Source organism: Cryptotermes secundus, unplaced genomic scaffold, assembly GCF_002891405.2.
Source record: "Cryptotermes secundus unplaced genomic scaffold, Csec_1.0 scaffold384, whole genome shotgun sequence".
NCBI lineage: Eukaryota > Metazoa > Arthropoda > Insecta > Blattodea > Kalotermitidae > Cryptotermes > Cryptotermes secundus.
In genome coordinates, this window is record NW_019731268.1 from 23,062 (window position 1) to 44,597 (window position 21,536).

General features: G+C 39.0%; 1 protein-coding gene across 1 annotated transcript; it reads left to right on the forward strand.

Moving 5' to 3' along the window:
- Positions 1–391: 391 nt before the first annotated feature.
- On the forward strand, positions 392–20,494 carry LOC111866779 (zinc finger protein 260). The gene is made up of 8 exons (XM_023856031.2): positions 392–662; positions 758–907; positions 1,012–1,087; positions 5,630–6,047; positions 9,657–9,848; positions 15,348–15,515; positions 17,654–17,846; positions 19,227–20,494. The coding sequence occupies exons 1-8, from the start codon at positions 543–545 to the stop codon at positions 19,776–19,778; spliced, it is 1,869 nt and encodes a 622-aa protein (XP_023711799.1). The 5' UTR covers positions 392–542; the 3' UTR covers positions 19,779–20,494.
- Positions 20,495–21,536: the final 1,042 nt, after the last annotated feature.

Consider the following 21,536-nt stretch of genomic DNA (forward strand, 5'->3'; position numbering starts at 1 on the left):
GAGTAAGTAAGTGCAAGGTTCTGAATATTTCTTGAGAAGTTAATAGTTACTCAGTCAGGGAATTTCCCACCCGTTTATGGAACCCAGACGAATCCCGTTCACATGCTAAGTATAACATCTCTTCCCTCCCTCTTTTGAATATGTGTGTGTGCGTGCGTGCGCTCGCCCGTCTGTTTCTCGTGTATCTCGGATGTGCTTCCCGCAACGTACCCCGGATTGGCTGTAGACGATGACAACCAGGCGTTACTAATCGAAAAACGTCTTTGCTTAAGAAAATGGCAGATGGCAGAAGTGTAGCTTGTTCGTGAGTTCCAGACCATCTAGTTCAGGTGAATGGGTAGAGATGGCAGTTCTGCATGTTTCCCCTTCTACCCGTTTCATCCCCCTGAGCATGATCATCCCGATTGCAAAGCGTTGTGGTCGAAGGTGGGAAGTTATGTACGATCCCCAAGATGTTTGATATGTTTGAAGAATGAATCGAGGATGTATTTAGATCGTAGTGTATAGCTCAGTTGAGGTTTTTATTTTTACACAGATTTGGGATGGTTAAGAAAGTGTGTCGCCTCTGTGCTAAAGAAAAGAAAAAAGGCATTGACATATATCAAGAAGAAGGGTTGGAACTTAACCTATCATCAAAAATAATACGATGTTTGCAGATTAGGGTAGGATAAAGTTTTTAACTTGCAGGGAGAGAGTCGCAGATGAATATTCGCAAATAAAATTCCGAATTACAAAAATGTTTACTTAAATCTTCCAGGTTTACCCTGAAGATCCACTGCCAAAAATGGTTTGCATTGCCTGCTGCTCCAAACTAAACCAGACATCCCAATTTTTTGACACGAGTTTAAAAGCTCAAACAGTGTTGCAGATGACAGCTAGAATCCAGAAAGGATCAAGTGTTGATGACGTAGGTGTTTTTAATGTAGTAACAAAACATGACTTTCTTTGAAACGACATCCACTTCTATATACAGATGCAGAAGGTTGAGTAATTTTCATTATTCGTTGTCAGTTTTCACAGTCTCAGGGTCCGCAAGACACCAGAGATTTTGCTGAATGTAGTCTTTTGGAAAATCCAAACCAGCATGGTGAGTAAAATTTTCATTTATAAATAGGTATAAAACGTGAAGGAACAGGCACTTTTTATTTATAAATTTTGGAACTAATTCTGGCGCTAGAGTAATCAGAAAATTCATACTACCTTCCAAGCCAAAGTAATGAATTCATTAAATTTAACACGGTGACATGTTATACTCTCCTTATCACAGCATCAGACATCTGGTCCCAAACATAATGCTGTGCTTCTGCAAATCTGTTGCTGTGAATAAATTGTTTGTCCTCATGAGGATGTCTTGTGGTGGAAGGTGAGAGATTTATTGCTAAACGCAAGTAATTAAACACACGGTCACTTCATCATAACCCATAATTGTGGTTTGACATAGATGTGGGAGACATTTAACAGCTGTATTTGAAGTTTATTGTGTACTGTATATTTGGCTGTAAGCATAATGTCTACTCTTTAAATAAGGAATGCATGTCTTGAGTGTGATGAGATTTACACTGGCATTTGATAAATGAATGAACTTTCCCTTCACATACCAATAACCTTTATTTCCTGCAGCTGAGCAGGTCCAGTCTGAATACAAATACATGACCTCATAGTGATCATGTCTGGCCTAGTAACAAGCTGTAGACACACACACACATGGCTTGAACAATTACAGGTTTTGAATGAAGTTTTAGACAGTGAAAAATGTTGAAGAGTACTATCTTCCGGGATAAAATGCTTTGTGGTCCATTGAAAGTCAACCAATGTTTCAGAGGAACGTACTGCCTCTGTCTTCAGGGTCGAACAGTGAGCTGAGCAAGATACCATACCATACCATACCATTCTTTATTTCACTTCCATAAATCCTATCAGGAGTTACAAACTCATGTGGATGTGGAGATCGTCTTGGTTACAAATTTGGCTCAAGATACAACTTGTCGTACAAATATCATAAACATTCTAATACAATCCATTACAAGTAAATTACAAGTGGAAAACAGTCCTGTCATACATTATTAGCACATACATATTAATGATAAAATTCAATAAGAGATACATAATAGTTACAATATAAATAAGTAATATAAAATAAGATATTACAATGCTTGTATACAATAAAATAAAATAAAAGTTACAAAATACCCAATATAAATAATTATAAATACAAAAATACAAATCTGGCTATTTATCTCCTTTTAGAGTAGAGTTATTCAAATACCTTAAGGGGATTTGTAACAGAAATATTCTTGTAATGAATAAAAAGAGTGTAGTAGTAAAAATTGTTTCAGTAGTACTTCAAACATCTTAATATCACTTGATACATCCTTAATGTGTTGTGGAAGATTATTGTAGACCTTCGTTCCTGAATAATAGATTCCCTTTTGATACATCCTCAAATTTACTAGGGGTAGATGGAGGTTTTTTTGTTGCCTAGTATTTTTCCTATGGATCTCTGAATTTACTATGAATTCACTTCTATTTTTTGCTACAAAAAGCATAAGAGAAAGTATATACTGAGATGCCAAGGGCAATATTTCTAGTTTTTTAAATAATTTCCTGCACGAGTCCCTCCTTCTACAACCCAACATAATTCTAATTATATTCTTTTGCATCCTGAATATTTTTATGCTTAAGGGTGAGTTGCCCCAAAAGGGTATCCCATAATTTATGATTGAATTAAAATAAGAGTGATATACCATTTTCAAGGTACTTAGGGACGTGAATGGTTTTATTGATCTTATTATGTAGCAAACCGCACTTGTCTTTGAAGTAATATGTTCAATATGGCATTTCCAGTTCATTTTCTCATCAATGTGTATTCCAAGAAATTTTATATTAGATACAGTTGTAATTTCTTTTCCCTCGTATGCAATTTTTGTTTCGGTTATTGGTTTATTATTACTGGCTGAGAAATGAATATAATGAGTTTTGTTAAAATTTATAGAGAGTTGGTTTACTTTGAACCATTCATTTATACTGTGTAAAGCAGAATTTATTTTTACATGGAGATCATTATAATTCAAACTTGTAACTAATACACTAGTATCGTCAGCGAACAGGATAGGCACAGTTTTCTCGTTTATAATTTTGGGTAAGTCATTTACATAGAGAAGGAACAACAAAGGGCCCAAAATCGAACCTTGTGGGACTCCATGTCTCATTTTACCCCATGTTGATGAATCATTTAGATTTAGCTTTGTATCAGTAATTACGACTCTTTGATACCTGTTACTAAAGTATGATTCAAACCATAGCTTTGCTTTACCTTTTATACCATAGAATTCCAATTTCGACAGCAGGACCTCATGATTGACACAGTCAAAAGCCTTTTCGAGGTCACAAAAAATACCTCCTATTAAATTTTTACTGTTTAATGCCTTGTGAATTTCGTTTGTTAGCTTATATATAGCTGAATCTGTTGAGGTGTTAGTTCTAAAACCAAACTGCTCATCCACTAAGATATTATTTTTATTTAAGTGTTCAAGTAATTGAATGCTCATGGCAGCATACCAGCATGAAAGCAGGTGGAAAGCAGAGCCTAAAATCCTACATAGTGAAAAATGTTTGTGAATTTAGTTTGGATGATGATATTGTTTTGGACAGTGTTTATGCACAATTAGTGACTCCAGGAATCCATGTCATCAATGATAACGAGGTGATATAATGGAAGTGATGAATGAGAAATCATGAACTTTGCATTGAGAGGGGTATCAAATAAGTTCCTGTGGCAAAATGTAGACTCATTTCCTGCTTCATGAGAGACATTTTGCGATGTGTATGGTCCCCAGTTCAACACTGCTGAACTGGATGTAATGAGTGCATTTGAAAACATTTGTTGTGGCTCTTGTGCAACTCGTAGTTGAAACCAACAAATATAGTAAGCAAGAAATTTCAAGAAGTGTTAGCCTTTTCAAAGTTTCCTCTAGGATTAGGAAGTGGGAAGATGTTACCATGCACAAAATGTATATAGTTTTGGCCCACTTAATGTTGATTGGCACTGCACTTAGATCATATTACTCTAATAGCTGGCTGCCATTTACTCTGATTCTTTTTCTCAGAATTTACTTTGGAAGGACTGGAGATAATAATCAAATTTATGGATGTTCCTGATAACAGTAATCAAAATGAATTTGCGGGATCTCCAAAGCTTCTCAAAATCTGTCTGGTCATTCAGCACCAAAGTAACTTGTTCAAAAATCTTTATCTTCTGAATCTGTAGGAAGGTCATTTCACTCCCAGACAGTCATAATCTCAGGGTTGCCAAATTTGGCATCATTACGTTACATTCCCTGGATTCAAAGTTAGTCAAATTGACTGTAGGATGTTGAATATATCATATAAATACAAAAACATGTGTTACAGTACAACTGAAGTTTTCACATAAGAAAACCCAAGAAAACACAGTGTTTATACATGAGGCTATTCAAAAATACGTCCATATATACATCAATAGCTTCATAACTTGTACTCTTGTCCAAGTATAATTAGAATGATCAAGCCAAGGAGGATGAGGAGAGCAGGGCATGTAGCATGAATGGGAGAGAAGAGGAATGCATATAGATTATGCAGCCAGAAGGAAAGAGACCATTGGGAAGACTAAGGCATAGGTGGGTGGACAATATTCGAATGGATCTTAGATAGAATGGGATGGTATGGATTTGATTGATCTGGCTCAAGTTGGGACCAGTAGGGGGCTCTTGTGAACATGGTAATGAATCTTTGGGTTCCATAAAATGCTGGGATTATCTTGAGTAGCTGCAGAATTGGCGGCTTCTCAAGAAGGGCTCAGCTCCATGAGTAAGTAAGTAAGTAAGTAAATTGAACAATTACAGTCATGTTGATAGTGTTAAACTCTTGCTAGTCCTGGGAGTAACTGTTCTGATGGGAGATATCTTGTAGTTTGCCCCAGTCCCATTAGTCAATCGCTGGAATAATGCTTTTCATGACTGCTCCTTTCCATATCCTCCCCAATTCACATTCAACACTCTGTTTGATGTTATATAACCTATAAAAAGCAAAGCTATCTTTGTAACAGGCCATGCAGGCCCATGCAGACTTGTTCTGTATCCAAAGGTACTAACCTGCTTAGGATTTATAGAATGTAAATAAATTCAGTTCAATTCAATAAGGTTTTTGAGACATTGAGGCTCCAACATTTCCAAGACAGTCAGCTCACAGAAGTGGTGAGGTTATCAGCCTTACGTGCTGGCTGCCCTTTACCCACCCTTTACCCATAGGAAGATTCCTGGCACTCATTTCTGTTAGGGACTGAGTCGTCCACAGGGCCATAATGCAGCTGGAATGATCAAGTTACTTGAAAAATCCAATAACATCATTCGGAATTGAACCCATGACCTTCTGGCTTGAGAAGCATGTTTACATAAACCAAAAATCAAACATAGCCTTTGAATTATATTCAAATTTGGTGTTATATCTGTATGTTGCTGTTGTAAATGTTTATTCTTTTCTTGACTCTTCAGGTTTCATATTCTGGTGATAATATTCAGCATTATAATTGGTATCTAATTTGTTGTGTTATTTTGCAAGTTGTGTTCTTTACATTCTGAATAATATTTTATAGAATTCATTGCACCATGTCCATGCTTTGAGAAACAAGAGGAGAGGGAGGAGGCTTTGAGACCAGAAAGAGGAAGGAGAAGCCATGATGTGGTAAAGCACAAGTTATGTGATAAAGTACTTAAGGAGACCAAGGGACATGAAATGCAGATTCCAGATTCTGCGGGCACCAAAGAGGGACCAGACAGAGGCAGTAGGCACAGAGAGACTTTACAGCAGCGTGTGCGTCTGGAGGGTTGTTACACATGGCAGTGTACAGACTGCCCTACTGTATTGGCAACACTGCAGGAGTTGAAGGAGCATCATCGTCTGGCTCATGACCAAACTGTACGCTTTCAATGCATTCAATGTGCAAAGGTGTATGTGGTGTATAAGAAGTTTACACGACACGTGAGAGTGCATCGAAACAGTGGAAAGCACAGGTATGGTTTGCTTCATGGAACGGGGTCTTCCTTTGCAAGATTAATATTTACAAAGCCTGATCATATAATTTTGATGCTCAGTATGTGAAACTAAGATACTCTACTTAAGGGATGCAGCTTCCCACCGCCGCGGCCCGGGTTCGATCCCGGGTCTGGTCAAGTGGCACTGGGGCAGGTTTTCTCCGAGTACTTCGGTTTCCCCTGCCAATCTTCATTCCACTAATTGCTCCCATTCACCCTCTCCTATCATCTGGGGCTGGTACAATAGGCCAGAAGTGGCCACAGTCAAGGTACTTAGACCCACCCCACTAGCAATAAAAAAAGGGATGGAAGGAACTGGGGTAGCGAAGTCAGTATAGCAGTGGGCTATGGGTCGGGTGTTCAGGGTTCAATTCCTGGCAAAGGAAATAGAATTTTCTTTTCTCCACAGGGTTGAGACTGGCCATGGGGCCCACCCAGCTTCCTGTTCAATGGGTGGGGGTGGGGGAGGGCTCTTCTCCCAGTCTCAGCTGACTACTCACCTCCTTCTAGTGCTGAGGTCAGGAATGGTGAAGCTATGCCTCCACTCCCCCATATGCTTTGATGGCATAGTGCCTAATTAATTAAGCATGGGGACAGCTTTTCCTTTTAACTTCACAAGGATGGAAGCTGTTCCTTTGCTTTGTCTTCAGTTGTTCTTGCATCATTAGATGGTTTGTTGGTCTCTCTCTCTCTCCCTCCCTCTCTCCCCCTCCCTCTCTCTCTCTCTCTTGTTATACTTGTAGAGAACAGACAAATGTTAGAGGTAGCCTCCTTATTATTTCTTTAAAGTTTGCTATCTAATGATGTTGCCATTATCCAGACTACATAGTCTGAAAACGAAGCCATATCAGGTTTAGTAAAGAGGCTGTCTCAGTTGTGAAACACTGTCTTTAGCTAGAAGTCGCTGCACAGGCTGGTCTGAGTGAGCAGGTGCAATGTCATGGTAAATTTTCTACCCTCTGGATACCATCTGGGAAGCGCTGCATGATGGGGATGTTTCAACATATGTGAATGAAATATCTGACCTTGTATAGCATACTCATTTTGGACAGTACATGCACAGCTGAAGAAAACAACATTACTTTAGATTTGTCATGTATTTTTCTTTTTTCAGCCACACTGAGGGAGCAGATCGCCATTGTAATGAATGCTGCTTAGTTTTGTCATCATGATTGGAGACTCTTATCAACTCTCACGGGTTTTTTTTTTTTTTTGGTGAAGGGGGATATTTTTCATCAATTTCTATTCCTTGAAGCAAGTCAGAAGCTAGAGACAATTAGACTTCTGTTTCTGAATCTGTTAATACCAATTTTGATGATAAGAAAAATAGGAAGCATATGTAGCCCTTCTGGTATATCAGTTCATGGTTTTTTGATTCTGAAAATGATGCCTATGGAAACATTTGCTGCAGAAATATAGCTACTTGAAATTCATGAGAATCACAGTGTGTAGATGGTACAGAAGTCTCAGTCTGCAATTGAATTCTGGAAGCTATTTCCTCAACTCAGAAAAGTTAGTTGTGCACTTACTTCAGTCTTGATACAACTTGGTGCTTTGAGTTACAGTACTCCAGCATGAATTTTATTAAATTGAAACATTGTGCAGTACTCACAAAGCATTGCTTGAAAGAGCTCCTTTGTACCAGATGTGCAAGGTACTGCCATTATTTAAAGAGCCTTATGTTCGGAATTCAGACTCATGAAAGTACTGCATGTAACAGAAAGTGATTCAAATTAAACAGAGGTAGAGAGCCACATTCATATTTCTTAGGTTGGGCTTTAATTTTGTAATATTTTGTGTAATGTTCACATAACTAATTTCTCAGTAATGACACGTTTGTGGTGTGTCATGTAATTTAACCTCAATTTTAATTTTATGTTCTTTTCTATAATATTTACATTGCTAATTTCTTATTAATGGCAAATTAGTGATGTGAATACAACTTAAGTTGATTTGATTTGATTTGATTGATTTGATGTTCTTGTGTAAAAAATGTTATTCATGTATATGAACATACAATTTGCCTATGAAAATATATTTTGTAATGAATTGTAGTTATCTAGTCTAGATCTGTTTATATTTCCTGAATTTCTGAAAATCATATGACTCTCTGATTGAATTCTGAAGGGTTATGATGATGGTGTTCAGAATTACTGGGTTTTCAGACTTTGTCCACTGTCTGGTATTCAGAAAACTAGTAGAACACAATGTTTTGGAAACTAGATCTGTTTCCATCCTCAGGTGAGCAGAGACACCTGCTTTGTTGGGTGTCTAAAAAGAGCTAACCTCAATCACTGGTCCAGGATGGAAACAGGTCCAATTTCCAAAACATTATGTTTTCTAGTTTTTAGAATACCTGATGATGGACACAGTCTGAAACCCCAGTAATTCTGAGTGTATCTCTGATGTTCATGTATACAATATATGTATATATACAATGCTCATAAAGCCTTTGTTGTGGAGAAAATGGTGCTAAAAGTTTTGATGAAAATACAGTATTCTGTTTTTTCAGTGCCATGTAAATTAAGAATAATGGTAAAAGTTCATGTAACAGGTTGGATGCTGTTGAAAAATAAGGTATGAAAATGACATTTTTGTTGAAAATAATTTGCTCAGTTAGAAATCTCCCAAAATAATTATGCTGCTTGACGTTTCTATGTGAACAAAAGCTCTCAGACGATCTATTCAGGCTGTAGTCATACAACTCTACAATTATACAGAAAAGTATGGAAATAATCCAGTATTGCTCTTTCTATTTGTAGTGGATTCTTTGTCATTTCAAATGTCTGCAAGAAATATCATTGAATTCAGTAAACCACTGTACAGTTTATAAAGCCAAATTCACAGCTTATTCTGTAAGTTAAAGTTCCATTACAAAGGAAAAGCAAATAATGGTATCATATGTGATGTTGCCCTTTGACCCATGTTTCATATGAACAAGATTATTCCACCTCATTGCTGCATTCAGTGGATGACTGTGAACATGTTGATAAACCTGTAGGCCTCTTAATAAACGTGGAGAACTTATTGACCAGATGAATAACTATCAGCTGCTCATGGAGTTATTGGGTTCACCTTTTGTTTCTCACTTATGACATGTCCTAGATTAATCATCCTAAGGATTCTTTCAGAAGAGCATTATTGTGAGGCTCTCATTTTTGTGTCTTTGGTCCAGATATTTTTTCAGTGCTTTGTTCTGTAGCACTGTGAGATCTCTGATCCCTCATTTTGTAAAGCTCTTTCTGTGTCTTCCTTTTTCTGTAAACACAGTGTAATGGGATGGCCTGTCAGTTGTGTGAAGACCTTGTCCTACTGTTACCAGCAAATAGGTAGGACACTATTTTTATTCCTTACTTCCTACAGGCAAATATTAGGATAGTACCTCAACTTAGGCCGTTACTACTTTCTTTCCCATTCTTTCCAATTCATTATTCTGTAATGATCATGTCATTCAACACTGTGTAATCTGTCAATCATTAAACCAGAACCACTAAGCAGCTTGGTAAGAAGTTTTCAGTCTTAAAAATTACAGTGTGGTGGCTTTGCTAACTTGGTTTTTGTGTTTATAATTGTTACTTTTGTTATCAGGTGCAAAGACTGTGGGAAGTCATTCTCATCAAAGCAAACACTGGAGAATCACATGGTACTTCACTCTGACATCCGACCTCATACTTGTTTGGAATGTGGGAAGACATTTCGTCAGATTGGTTCCCTGTACAGTCATCGTCAAGTTCATCAGGCGGACCAAAATGGATTCCCTTGCTCCGAATGTGGAAAACTGTGCGTAACAATGTCGTCCCTTTGTAAGTGCTGAACGTACTAACGATTATCATCAATGTACCTCATTTTCATCCTTGTGGTCCTTTCCAATATCAAACATACTTTAGCCTGTTATATGTATTACAGACAGAGAGATTCCATCCTTTACAGGTGGTCCTAAGCATCCTAATTCTTTGTGTTGTTATTGTTATGGCAATGGAATTCTGTTCCACACAGTTTTAATGTACTTCCATTTGGAAAACAGTTGACATTTGAGGTTGTGCTGCCTGTCACCTTTCAACTTTTGAGCCAGTAGACTGATTTTACAAAATTTTATATATACTATATGTAATTGAGGGTGCGCAGATGTCATAACGTTTTGATTTCTTGCAATCGGTAATGCAAACATAGCAGACACAGAAATTGTGAGTTGGGAACAACACTAACTCGAGTGCTGCTCAAATTATGTACAGTACTATGTCTCGGAAATAAATCACCTTTTGTTACAGTAGTTTTCTTTTGTACCTAACAAGTTTAATGTTTGCAGAATCTGTTCTTAATTAATATCTACCACCATTGATGCTGCCACCACCCACCACCACCACCACCACCTGTTGCCACTGCTACCCACCGCCCACTGCAACCAGTAGGAGCAGGCATGGGACTAGTAATAACAGCAGTAAGCTTAACACATGTGGTTTCAGACAATAGCTAATTGTGATTAAAGTAGTATTTGACCCTGTGACACTGTTATTTGTCAGAACCATCTCTGAGGGTGTATCGTAACTTTGTAGTGAACCTGAAGAAAGAAGTTTTGTGTGTTCAGCAGGAACTCCACTATGACAGTTTTGTTTCCTGTCTTTGTTGAAAATACAATGTAGCAACTTTATAATGATAACATAATGAGCCACCTTCAGAAATATTCTAGACATAATATGCTTTGGGGGCCATTCACAGTGGCTGCATGGTCTAAGGCATGAACTATCTCCACTTGTTCGAACACTGGGCTCATGGGTTCGAATCCCACTCAAGGCATGGATGTCTGTCTGCATTTATTCTGTGTTTGTTGCCCTGTGTAGGTAGCAGCCTTGTGGTGGGCTGATCCCTTGTCCAAGGAATCATACAGACTATCATAGGATTGAGAAATTGAAGTGAAACTGTGTTCCATGGATGTCTATGCTTCTAAGCGGGAACAACAAGAAAAAAGAGAGTATGCTTGGGAGACCAGTATGATAATCTGTAACTGAAATTTTGATTTAATGCAAGATTTTGAACTTATGCCACCTAAATATAACAGTGTGAGTCCCAGATTTGTAAGACTTTTTTGTGCAGTAGAAGAGTAGACTTTGTGAGTTCTGCCAAAACTTCATTTTCAATTTGTTCCCACTTCGGTAGTGGTGTATGAAATTTTTAATTCTGTCAGTATTTTTCTCCTTCTTTTATGGTTCAAAATGCCATGACACACTCTCAGTCTCCTGAATCACATTTCAGCAGGAATTAATTTTCTCTCGTCAGTCCTCGTGGCACGCGGTTGTCATATGTCAGGCTAGCATATGTTTTTTAAATTAAAATCCCTGATTTTTTTAAGCTGACAGTAGAGGGACATTTTGATGCAGTTTTCTCGCTGATCAGCCATGTCAATATGGAGTAAATTTCCAGTGTTTTGGGAATTTGTCTTTGCCCCTATAATCAGAGGCTGATATGAAAGGTGACACAAAAATTTGTATTTAAGATATGAAGCCCTCATTACAACTGAATTTATTAAAGGAACTCTGAAAACCTCAGGTCTTGTAAATGATAGCTGTATGCTGGCACAAAAACTTTGTTTCTAAAAAAACTCATTTAAAAGCTTTTGAGAATTCCATGGGAAGTCCATGTTATGATATATGTAAATTTTGATGCTATTAACTTTCTCTGCTTTCTCCCATATTCATTTCCAGTTATGCATGTTATTGGATGATGTGCCAAGGCTAACATTTAACACCATTTACCATGAATAATGAACACAAAATAGTGAATCATGAACAACATTTTTTATATAATATAGTACACTTCATATTTTCATGTTTAAATATTATTAGTACTACAAATAGACGTGATGCACTGAAACAAAATCTTACATTGATGCATCATGTTAATGCTTGACAGTGGTGCTGTTGTGTATTGATATTGTGAAATGGCTATGATAAGTCTCACACAAAACTTCTGTGTGTGTGTGCCTGTGTATTTCCCAGCATCCTGCCTGATGTGTGTGGGGGGCTGTATTTTTGGGTGTAAAGCAGCAGGGATGTGAAACTTGCCTCCATTTGGCACTGAGGTCAAGAATGGTGGAGCTATACCTCCACTCCCCCATATACCTTCATGGCATAATGCTTAATTACATAATTAAGCACAGGAATAACTTTAGCACATATATATACAGGGTGATTCATGAAGTTTTACCCCCACTTAGGGAGGACATTCCTGAGGTAATTTGGAACAAAAATTTTAATATACTAATGGTATCCAACTCATAATTAAAGAGATACAGTAATTTGAAAACTGGCGAAAAATCTTTTTTTCTTCGAATTTCAGTCAAAACAAATCAGAAATACAATACAAACACTTTTTAAATAGTTAATATTTTAGGAAAGAAGCATTCTAAAACCATTTTTTTTTTCCAATTTCTTAATTTTGCATTGTGCAACATTTTTCATCGATTTTATGTTACAAAATTACATTATTTTCAGCATCCCATTCTGTAAACATACCAATGGATGCATATCACACCCTTCTATTAATCTGTTTCCTTTAAACTGTAGTGCTTTAGAAGACGACTGGATTTACATAAGATTTTCAAAAATGTCTCCATGCATGTCAACACAACACGTCGCACACGTATGAACCGCGCTCGTAGCATTTCACAGTTCCACATGTTTGTTCCTTATTGTCATCGCTGCATCCAGAATACATTCAAGCATTCGCGTGTTTGTACCTTTGCCTGGCTCACAATGTCCTTCTTCCAGCCCCAAATGCAATAATCTAACGGCATTAGATCTGGCGACCTGGGAGGCCAGGCGTTATGGCCTCCACAACCAATCCACTGCTGTGGGAAATGCCAATCCAAGTGAGCTGCTACTGCATGGGAGAAGTGAGGAGGTGCCCCATCATGCTGAAAAGTACATCAGGTGTCTTGTTGCCAGAGGAACATCTTCAAGTAACTGTGGTAATTCTTCTTCTAAGAAGAGGAGGTAAATTCACCAGTTAAGCAGCCAGACATTGACACTGAATCGGTGTTGAAAATTTGATTCTATCGTGGCACGGGGATTATTGTCTGCCCAAACATGTAAGTTGTGACTGTTGTTGACCCTGTCCCATGTAAACTGTGCCTCATCACAGAACATTATCAAGCAGTACAACTGCCGATTTCCATTTAACCAGTTGCAGAACTGTAGATGAAGAGCACGGTCTCCTGGTTGTACCTGTAGGTGTTGTACTTGCTGTAAATGATAAGGATGCAGCCCGTTCTCATGAAGAGCCCTCCACGCCATGAACTGAGAAACACTGAACCACCAAACTAGATGTCTTGTACTGGCACGTGGACTGCGCTCTACAGCATCAAGAATATTTCCTTCTTCGCACAATTCATGTTGATTTCATTTGTATTGTATATGAACGCTGGGGAGAGAACCAGTTTGTCTTAATGTGTTGAATGTACTGCTAATGGATTTAGGATTCGGAATCCTGCAATTAGGATAACGCCGGTCATATTCGGCAGCAGCTGCTCTCGCATTTCCATCACATACACCCAAAACAAACACCATATCGGTGTATTCCTCAGTGGAAAATGTGTACGGCATCTTAACTTCGCATAGTCACCAACACAACGTTCTGTTTACCACTGGATCGCTCTGCCTACCTACATGCAACATTCCAGCCGGTCTGCCTTATATGCTGACACAGCTGACTGGAATGCATGGTCACCCAGGCGGGAAGCATAGCACTGCATTCACAATGATGCCTTTCGAAAATCTATTGTTACTCCGTAACTATTGAAAATCAACCACAAGTTTATAAGGAAATTTTGCAGGAAATAACCCCAGGAATATGTACCATAAGCCGGGGTAAAACTTCATGAATCACCCTGTATCTTTCTATATATATATATATAGAGAGAGAGAGAGAGAGAGAGAGAAGTGGAAGGGGGTGGGAGCCGGTGTATGGGAGTCAATATAGTGGTGGGCTACAGGCTGGATGTCTGAAAGTTCGGCGTTTTGAGTCCCTATAGGGTCAAGAATTTTCTCTTCTCCACACCATCCAGTGAGTATCAGGGGCTCTTTCCCCAGAGGTAAAGCAGTCAAGGCATGAAGCTGACTACTCACCTCCAGCTAGTGCCAAGGTCAAGAAGACGTACATCTATACATCCACTCCTCTGTGTGTCTTCACGTCATAGTGCTTAATTAGTTGAGCACAGGGAAAACTTTACCTTATTTTTTACCTTTATATATGTAGAAAAAGAGAGGGGTGGGGGGGAACGCACCAATTACACAAAGTGAATTGGCCATGTGGCCAACATCAGGTGAAAATTGTGCATAATGTTATACAACAACAATGAAATCTGTAAGAGGAGCATAATTTAGAACATTATTATTTCAATCTAAAGAAACTAATAACATTTACTAAATTAGACTGTGCTTACAATTTTAATCTGGGATCTGGGATAGCCCAGTTGATATAGTGACTAGTCTATGGGCTGGACACCTGATGAACCAAGGTTCAGTTCCTGACAGGTGCAAAGGTTTTGTCTTCTCCACAGCATTTATACTTACTGTGTCCCACCCAGCCTCCTATCCAACAAATGCTGGAGGCTGTTTTCCCGGGGTAAGGAAGAAGGGGAGTGAAGCTAACTACTCGCCTCCATCTAGTGTTGAGGTTAAAAAAATGTGGTGCTGTATCTACACTCTCCCATAAGTTTTCATGGCATGGTGCTAATTAATGAAATACAGCGACAACTTTGCCGTTATTATATTGATTTGTGTTTTAGTTAAGATCCATTTTGTGACTATACAAATGAAAACATTAACTGCAACTGCTTGTTGCTGGAGTCTTGCAGTAGCATAGTTGTCTGAGCCACTATGCTACAAGCCAGAAGGTCAGGGGATTTTTCAGTTAACTTAATCCTTCCAGGCGCAGAATTGCCCTGGGGTCAACTCATTCTCTAACAGAAATAAATACCAGGAATTATCCTGGGAGCAAAGAGTGACGGGCTCACCACCATCTGTGAGCCGATTGTCTAGAAAATGTGGGAGCTTCAACGTCTCAACCCCATGCCTTCGAGAGTCTGTTACAGGCATAGTTTTACCTTTTTACTGCTTGTTGCTATAGAGAAGTGTATGTGAAATCACAAAGGGGGATGAAGCCTTAAGACATCAAAATCGTATGTTTGAGCATGAGTCTGTAGGCATGGTTTTGGCCCAACTGACAGTATTTTCATACATACTTCATGTTCATGATTCCTGCTGCTGTAATGCCTGTTAACAGATTGTTGTCACGTCAGTCACTGGAGGTCCATAGAAAGTCTCATTCTGGTGTACGTGACTACACCTGTGAAGTATGTGGGAAAAGCTTTGCAGTTAAACAAGGATTAACATATCACATGATGTCACACTCAGGCGAGCGTCCTCACTGTTGTCAATTCTGTGGCAAGAGGTAAGGAATTTCCATGTTGTTTATGCAATGGTGCTGCATGGCAATCCCCCTCTTCATTAAACAGTAGCATAGTGATAAAATAACTTGAAAGTAGATCACCTTTTGCATCAACTTTTCACCAACTGTGTGTCATGTGGTGGTAGATTTTAGAAGTTTGGGGCCTCATCTTTGATCCAGCACTTGGATGGTCACAGAGTAAAGAATGTAAGTTTTAAACTGTCATGTAGAATATAAAGGAATGAAATTTCATGAAGCTTATTGTTGTGGGAGGGGCGGGAGATCCCATCTGGCCTGATCATGCCTCTCGTAATGTGTGCTTTGTTGGCTAGCCACTCAGCTGAAGCCAAAGCTTAAGGTTGTGTGTGAGAACTTGTTAGAATCTTCCCAAAGAGTGGTACACATATAAAAGTATGAGTAGATGCCAACTACAGCTTGGTGCAGCACAGAGCAGACAAGTGAGTAGTGAGTTAGTGCACTGCTGAGCAGATGAGTCAGTAGTGAGTTGAGAAGACAAGTGAGTAGTGAGTTAGCAGTGCTTAACGTGTGAGTGCATAGCGAGTTAGCGAAATGCTGGTTAGGAGTGGTTTCATTGTATCTTCACTCCCCAGACATCTTCATGGCACGATGCTTAAATTGATTAAACACAGGGACAGTTTTACTGTATACACTTGAAATTAACAGGAGGTGTATATAGCTAGAGTTTACTTAGACCTGCCTCTTGCTCTTTGTATAGGCGTGAATTCCAGCAGTTTTATAGATATATTGCCATCATATAACATACATAGACAAAGCGTTCATATCCTTTCAGTTTCAGATTAGAGCTGTCAACATGATCTTATGGAATTGGTGTGTGTGTGTGTGCGTGCGTGCGTGCAAGTGCTATGGAGGCATGCATTGCTGCACAGCAGCTTGTCAAAACATGTTTCCATGGCAATGAATATGTGCACAATGGTAGAGGAACTGTTGAACTTGGTGTTTTCTATTCAGTCTGACACACAGCTGTATAAAGTGATTCAGTATATGACTGTGCGGGGACAATGTGCACAACTCCCAGGGTTGTGAAATAGTAAATTATTGTCGTGAGTCCCTTGGGGCTTGGAGCAAAGAATGAATGTGCTGGCAAGGACCAGCAGCAGTTTACTTGACTGACCGTGCTAGGACTTGCATGACGTGTGAGACAGAAAAATATGGTCATGAGTTCTGTTGGACCCGGAACCAAGAATGACTATGCTGGCAAGGGCCAGGAGCAGTTTACCTGACTAACCAACTGACTGTACTGGCGATAAAGTAGCTGCATGACTCCGAGAGTCATGAGAAAGAAGAATGTAGTCATAAGTCCTGGAGGATCGGTAACCAAGAATGACTGTGCTGGAAGGCCAGATGCCAATTACCCAGAACTGAAACAGGAACCAGACAGGCTGACCACGAATCATAACTGAGTTAGAGTCATGAAACAGAAAAATATGGTCATTGGTCCTGGTGGGCCGGAAATCAGTACTGACTGCTGGAACAGGCCAGCAGCAAATTGCCAGACCAGACTTAATCAGGAGTGGCATTGCGAGATAGAAAAATATGGCCATGGGTCCCACTGATGCCAAAACCAAGAATTGGAGGCCAGCAGGAGACTACCAGACTAGACCAAACAGGAGCTGTTGAACATGGTTATACTGTTGAGAGCCCTGTAATTGAAGGCTGTTACTGCTCTGTAAGTACATGAAGATATAGCAGACTGAAAAGCATTGGAAAGTACTGTTGTTGTTTTAAGTTTGTGAAGAATGACAGAAGCATTGTAATATCTGCAGCTGAGAGCAGTAAGTGTCCACAAAATGCCACTGTCAATCCATATCCTTTGTGTAGTCACTGCCCCATTACTGTTGGTGTCAGAAGTTGGGTTGGTTTGAATTGTGGATTGTTGTATTGTGAATTTGAACTGATGTGACAGCTAATTGTAGCTGACCTGAAATGTCTGTCATCTGTCCCAGGAAAGATAAAGGCCACAAGAAAGGCCAGGATGAAATGAAATGTAATGTGGCCGGAACAAAATTTATTGGTTTTGACCACAACTTCTTATATCTGTATCTGCATCTCTGTTAGACCTGTCTGCAGTTGGGTAATAAGTGACCTGTGAACGTTTTCAGGTGCAAGACAGTTTACCTGCTGAACAAGCATGTGGCAACACACTCGAACGTGAAGGTACACCAGTGTGATGTATGTGGAAAACAGTTCCGGGAGAGCAGCACGCTAAAACTGCATACACGCATCCATACTGGGGCTATGCCATATCAGTGTGAATTCTGTGGACGTCACTTTCGCTTCCAGGGTGTCTATGTAGTGAGTATCAACTTTCATATGATATTTACACCAAGTTCATATGGTAAACATTTTGTGGGGGCATGTCTGCCTGAATATTGATTTTGACCGATGCAAGACAAACAGCAAAAATCTTTCAATGGTATTACGTCTGCTTCTCCCATCTGTGACATTATAATCAATGACGTTGGGGTTGTTCAAAATCTTGACCTTGAATTTTATTTCCAGCCTTGATCATATCAGTTTTTTTGGTAATTATTGTCTTCCCATTTCATTATCAATAGTTTGTGTGTAGACATCACATTTAATGCTTTTTTTTTTTAATTTGACCTTTATTTCAGAAGGAGCACCCTTCCTGTTTTGACGCAAGGTTCCCGTAGTATCATTATGTTTACTGCAAAGCTTATCATGCGGAACATGTTCCAAAGCCCAGTTTTCCACAGTTACATAGTATCCCTGGTTCAGAAATGAAGTCGCTGATTGTAAAACTGCTGTCCATAACTGAGCCATACCTCCATAGCTCTCCTTTTGGAGGGAACCGGGTGTTATCCAGAAAGTAACTCTGTACATTGTGGCAGGTATTGACCATGAGCTGTGTATTCTGCTTTAAAGGCAGATTCCAGCAATGCAGTTGTAATGCATGTTTTACCTTTAGGAACAAGAATGCTACAATAATAATAAGTGTCAATGCATTATGCTTACAACATTTACAGTGAACAGTATGTTATCCGTATAAATAATTTAGTAAGGCAGTAAACCAGTATATGACAAATTTTACATCTTTGTGCTTTCTGCTCACCCATGAGCATTTTCAGAACTCATCTTGTGCAAAACTTGTGATAGGCTAGTCTGTGATAATCTCATAGAGAACAATGCGTGAAATGTGTGGAAATTTGCATGAAACTTCTGAAATTGTAAAGCACCATCTTTCATTAATGTTTTGGTCAGCATTTTGAAAAAGTTCATCACTCACTACAGATGGCTGGCTGACCACTTCACTATTCATCATGAACTTCTGTTCAGCCATCTTTGAACATTCTACACCATTGTCTTATAGTTCCATCATTCATTACACATTGGTCGCAAACCATGCATAATTCACAGTGGATTTCTGGAGTACTCATGTGTTTAGCATTAAGAAAGTGGTTAGCCATGAATTTTGCAACTGGCAGATTTTCAGTTGTAGGACACATCATAATGCTCTATATAGAGACAAGAACAAACTCTATGTGGCCAGCTCTGTGATGGTTTACAATGCAGTGAGTCATGTGACACTATCTTGTATGCATGAGCTCTCGCCTGCTCCTGCATTAGTTGACTAAAATAAATGGATGTTACTTTCCCAATAACCCTTGTATTATATATAGTGCCAATTAAATTATTTTTGTGTAACTGTTGCAGATACACAGACGACAACATACAGGGGAACGTCCTTACAATTGCAGTGATTGCAAGAGGGATTTCACGAACTGGGCGAACTATAATAAGCATATCAAATGCCGCCACCAAGGGAACTCTAGAGCCACATTAGCAGCTGATAAAGCGCAACTTCCTGCAACTTATTACAACAGTTCTTCAAATAAAAAGCAAAATATTCATAACAGTAAAGAAGCAGATACCAGTGCAACTTCCATTTCCTGTACTCTGTCATTTCCTACAGATTACAGCAAAAAGAATGCAATCAGACCTTATTTCTTGGACCAAAACAGAGCAGGATGTGAGGTAACATTTGATGAGTCAAAATCTGCCACAAGAATAGACAAGATGATTGATTCCCTATGTCCCCTGGAAGAAAGCCCAAAACTTGGTGTGTCTGCTGCAGTGGTGGGAAACCAATACACTGCTTCACACTCATATTCACATGTTTCAGGTGTTACACCCTGCCTTTCTGGCTACTTGTTCTCATCAAATACAAATAATGAGTATACAAATGAAAGTGGGCTCTCTGGCTAATGTGTGAAGTTCTTATTACATATGTTATGAACATTTCAGGTATCTCTTGGCCAAGTTATTTCTAGTCACTGCTTAAACTTGCAATGAATTCATGATTAACTTTTATCATCTGGGAATAAGGACTTAAAAGGTCTCTCATTATTACAGAGTTGGCACCAGTATGTAACTTGGTAGTGATGTTTTGTCTGCTGGGCATGGCAATTTTAAATCTCGCAGTTTTACAGGTTTGGTTGCCATATTTTAATTTGGAGGTAATGATAGGAATACTGAAAAAAAAAATGATGTCATTATCCAGCTGGATCATGCATATGCAATGTTATAATAATGCAATGAGTGGCAGGTAAAAGTAAAGTTAATTTTTAGGCTGGTTTCCAAAAAAGAATTGTCACTGAGGTACTGCTGATTCCAGAGGTGTATACTGTAATTGGGTTACATAGTATAGGCAATGAAGAATTTCTGATTGAACCGGTTGAAGGTGATGATCATCTCTGTGATCAGAAGAATAAATTTTATTGTGACAAGTAAAGGAGAAAATGAGGCATTTGAATTGCCTGGGTAAACATCATGCTTCCTGTAGTTGAGATATGTGACTTATTCCAGATGTGACGAATTTAAATATATTTAAGTATTATAAAATGCATTATGTAATAAAAGTGCTCAAACTGTTATTTATTTGTAACACGATGTGTGATGGTAGCTATTCTACTTTATAATAAATGAACATATACTTATGTTTCTGTTCCTGTTGATCTAGACGGCTGAATGTGTCCCTTTTCCTTGGGTCTGAGTGACTTCCTTCCTTGCAACTATTTATATAATCCAAGCAATTCTTAATCCTATGCATTTCAACCCTGAAACAGAAAGCATGCACCAGACCTAATTATCTATTCGCATAGTGGTTGGTGGAGTCAAGCTGGGTCCACTTGGCACATCGGCCACTGATTGGCTGTTGTGCCTGCCCTGGGTGATTATGATGACTGAGAATTTGGTGGAATGAAAATTAAGTAAGGTTTATGGAGAATATGGTATTCTATGTAGTTCCATGTCTTTTTAGCTCTTTTAGGACAAGAATCATTGCTTGAGGTGAAATAATATGTTGTGGAAGTTGTGTAAGTATCTATTCATATCAGTATTTAAAAAATTGTCAACTACCATTGAAAGAAATAGAAGTGTCATGTTTGTTGGCCCTATGGGAACCAAAAAAGCAACTTCGGAACTTTCCTAGGAAAATTTGATAATATTTGGCGATATTGTTGCTAGATGGCAGAACAAGATTACTGAATGCTGTCCTGCCATCTATGGCCTTTGTTATTGATCTGAACTAGCACTGCGAGAAGAAAGTACGGGTTTGGCGTGCATGGCATGTATATGAAAACAACCGCTGGCAGCTATACTGTACTCATTTCTGTTAAAGAGTCTGAGTCGACCCAAGGGCCATAGTGCAGGCAGAAGAATTAGGTCCATTGGAAAAAATCCAATGACCTCATCGGGACATGAACCCGCGACCTTCCGGCTTGTAGCATAGTGCCTCAACCAACTACGCTACCGCGTGCCCCCTCCTCCAGAAGATGGTGGTAATATTCAGAATTGCTGTTTTTTTAACTTTGCCCATTGTCAGGCATTCTAAAAACCGCTAGGGAACACAACATACCAAAAACTGGTCCTGTTTCCGTTCTCAGGTAAGGGGGAGGGTCACATATACCCTGTTGGGTCCGTTAGAAAGAGATAATCTCAGTTACGGGACCTGCTCTTTCTAGC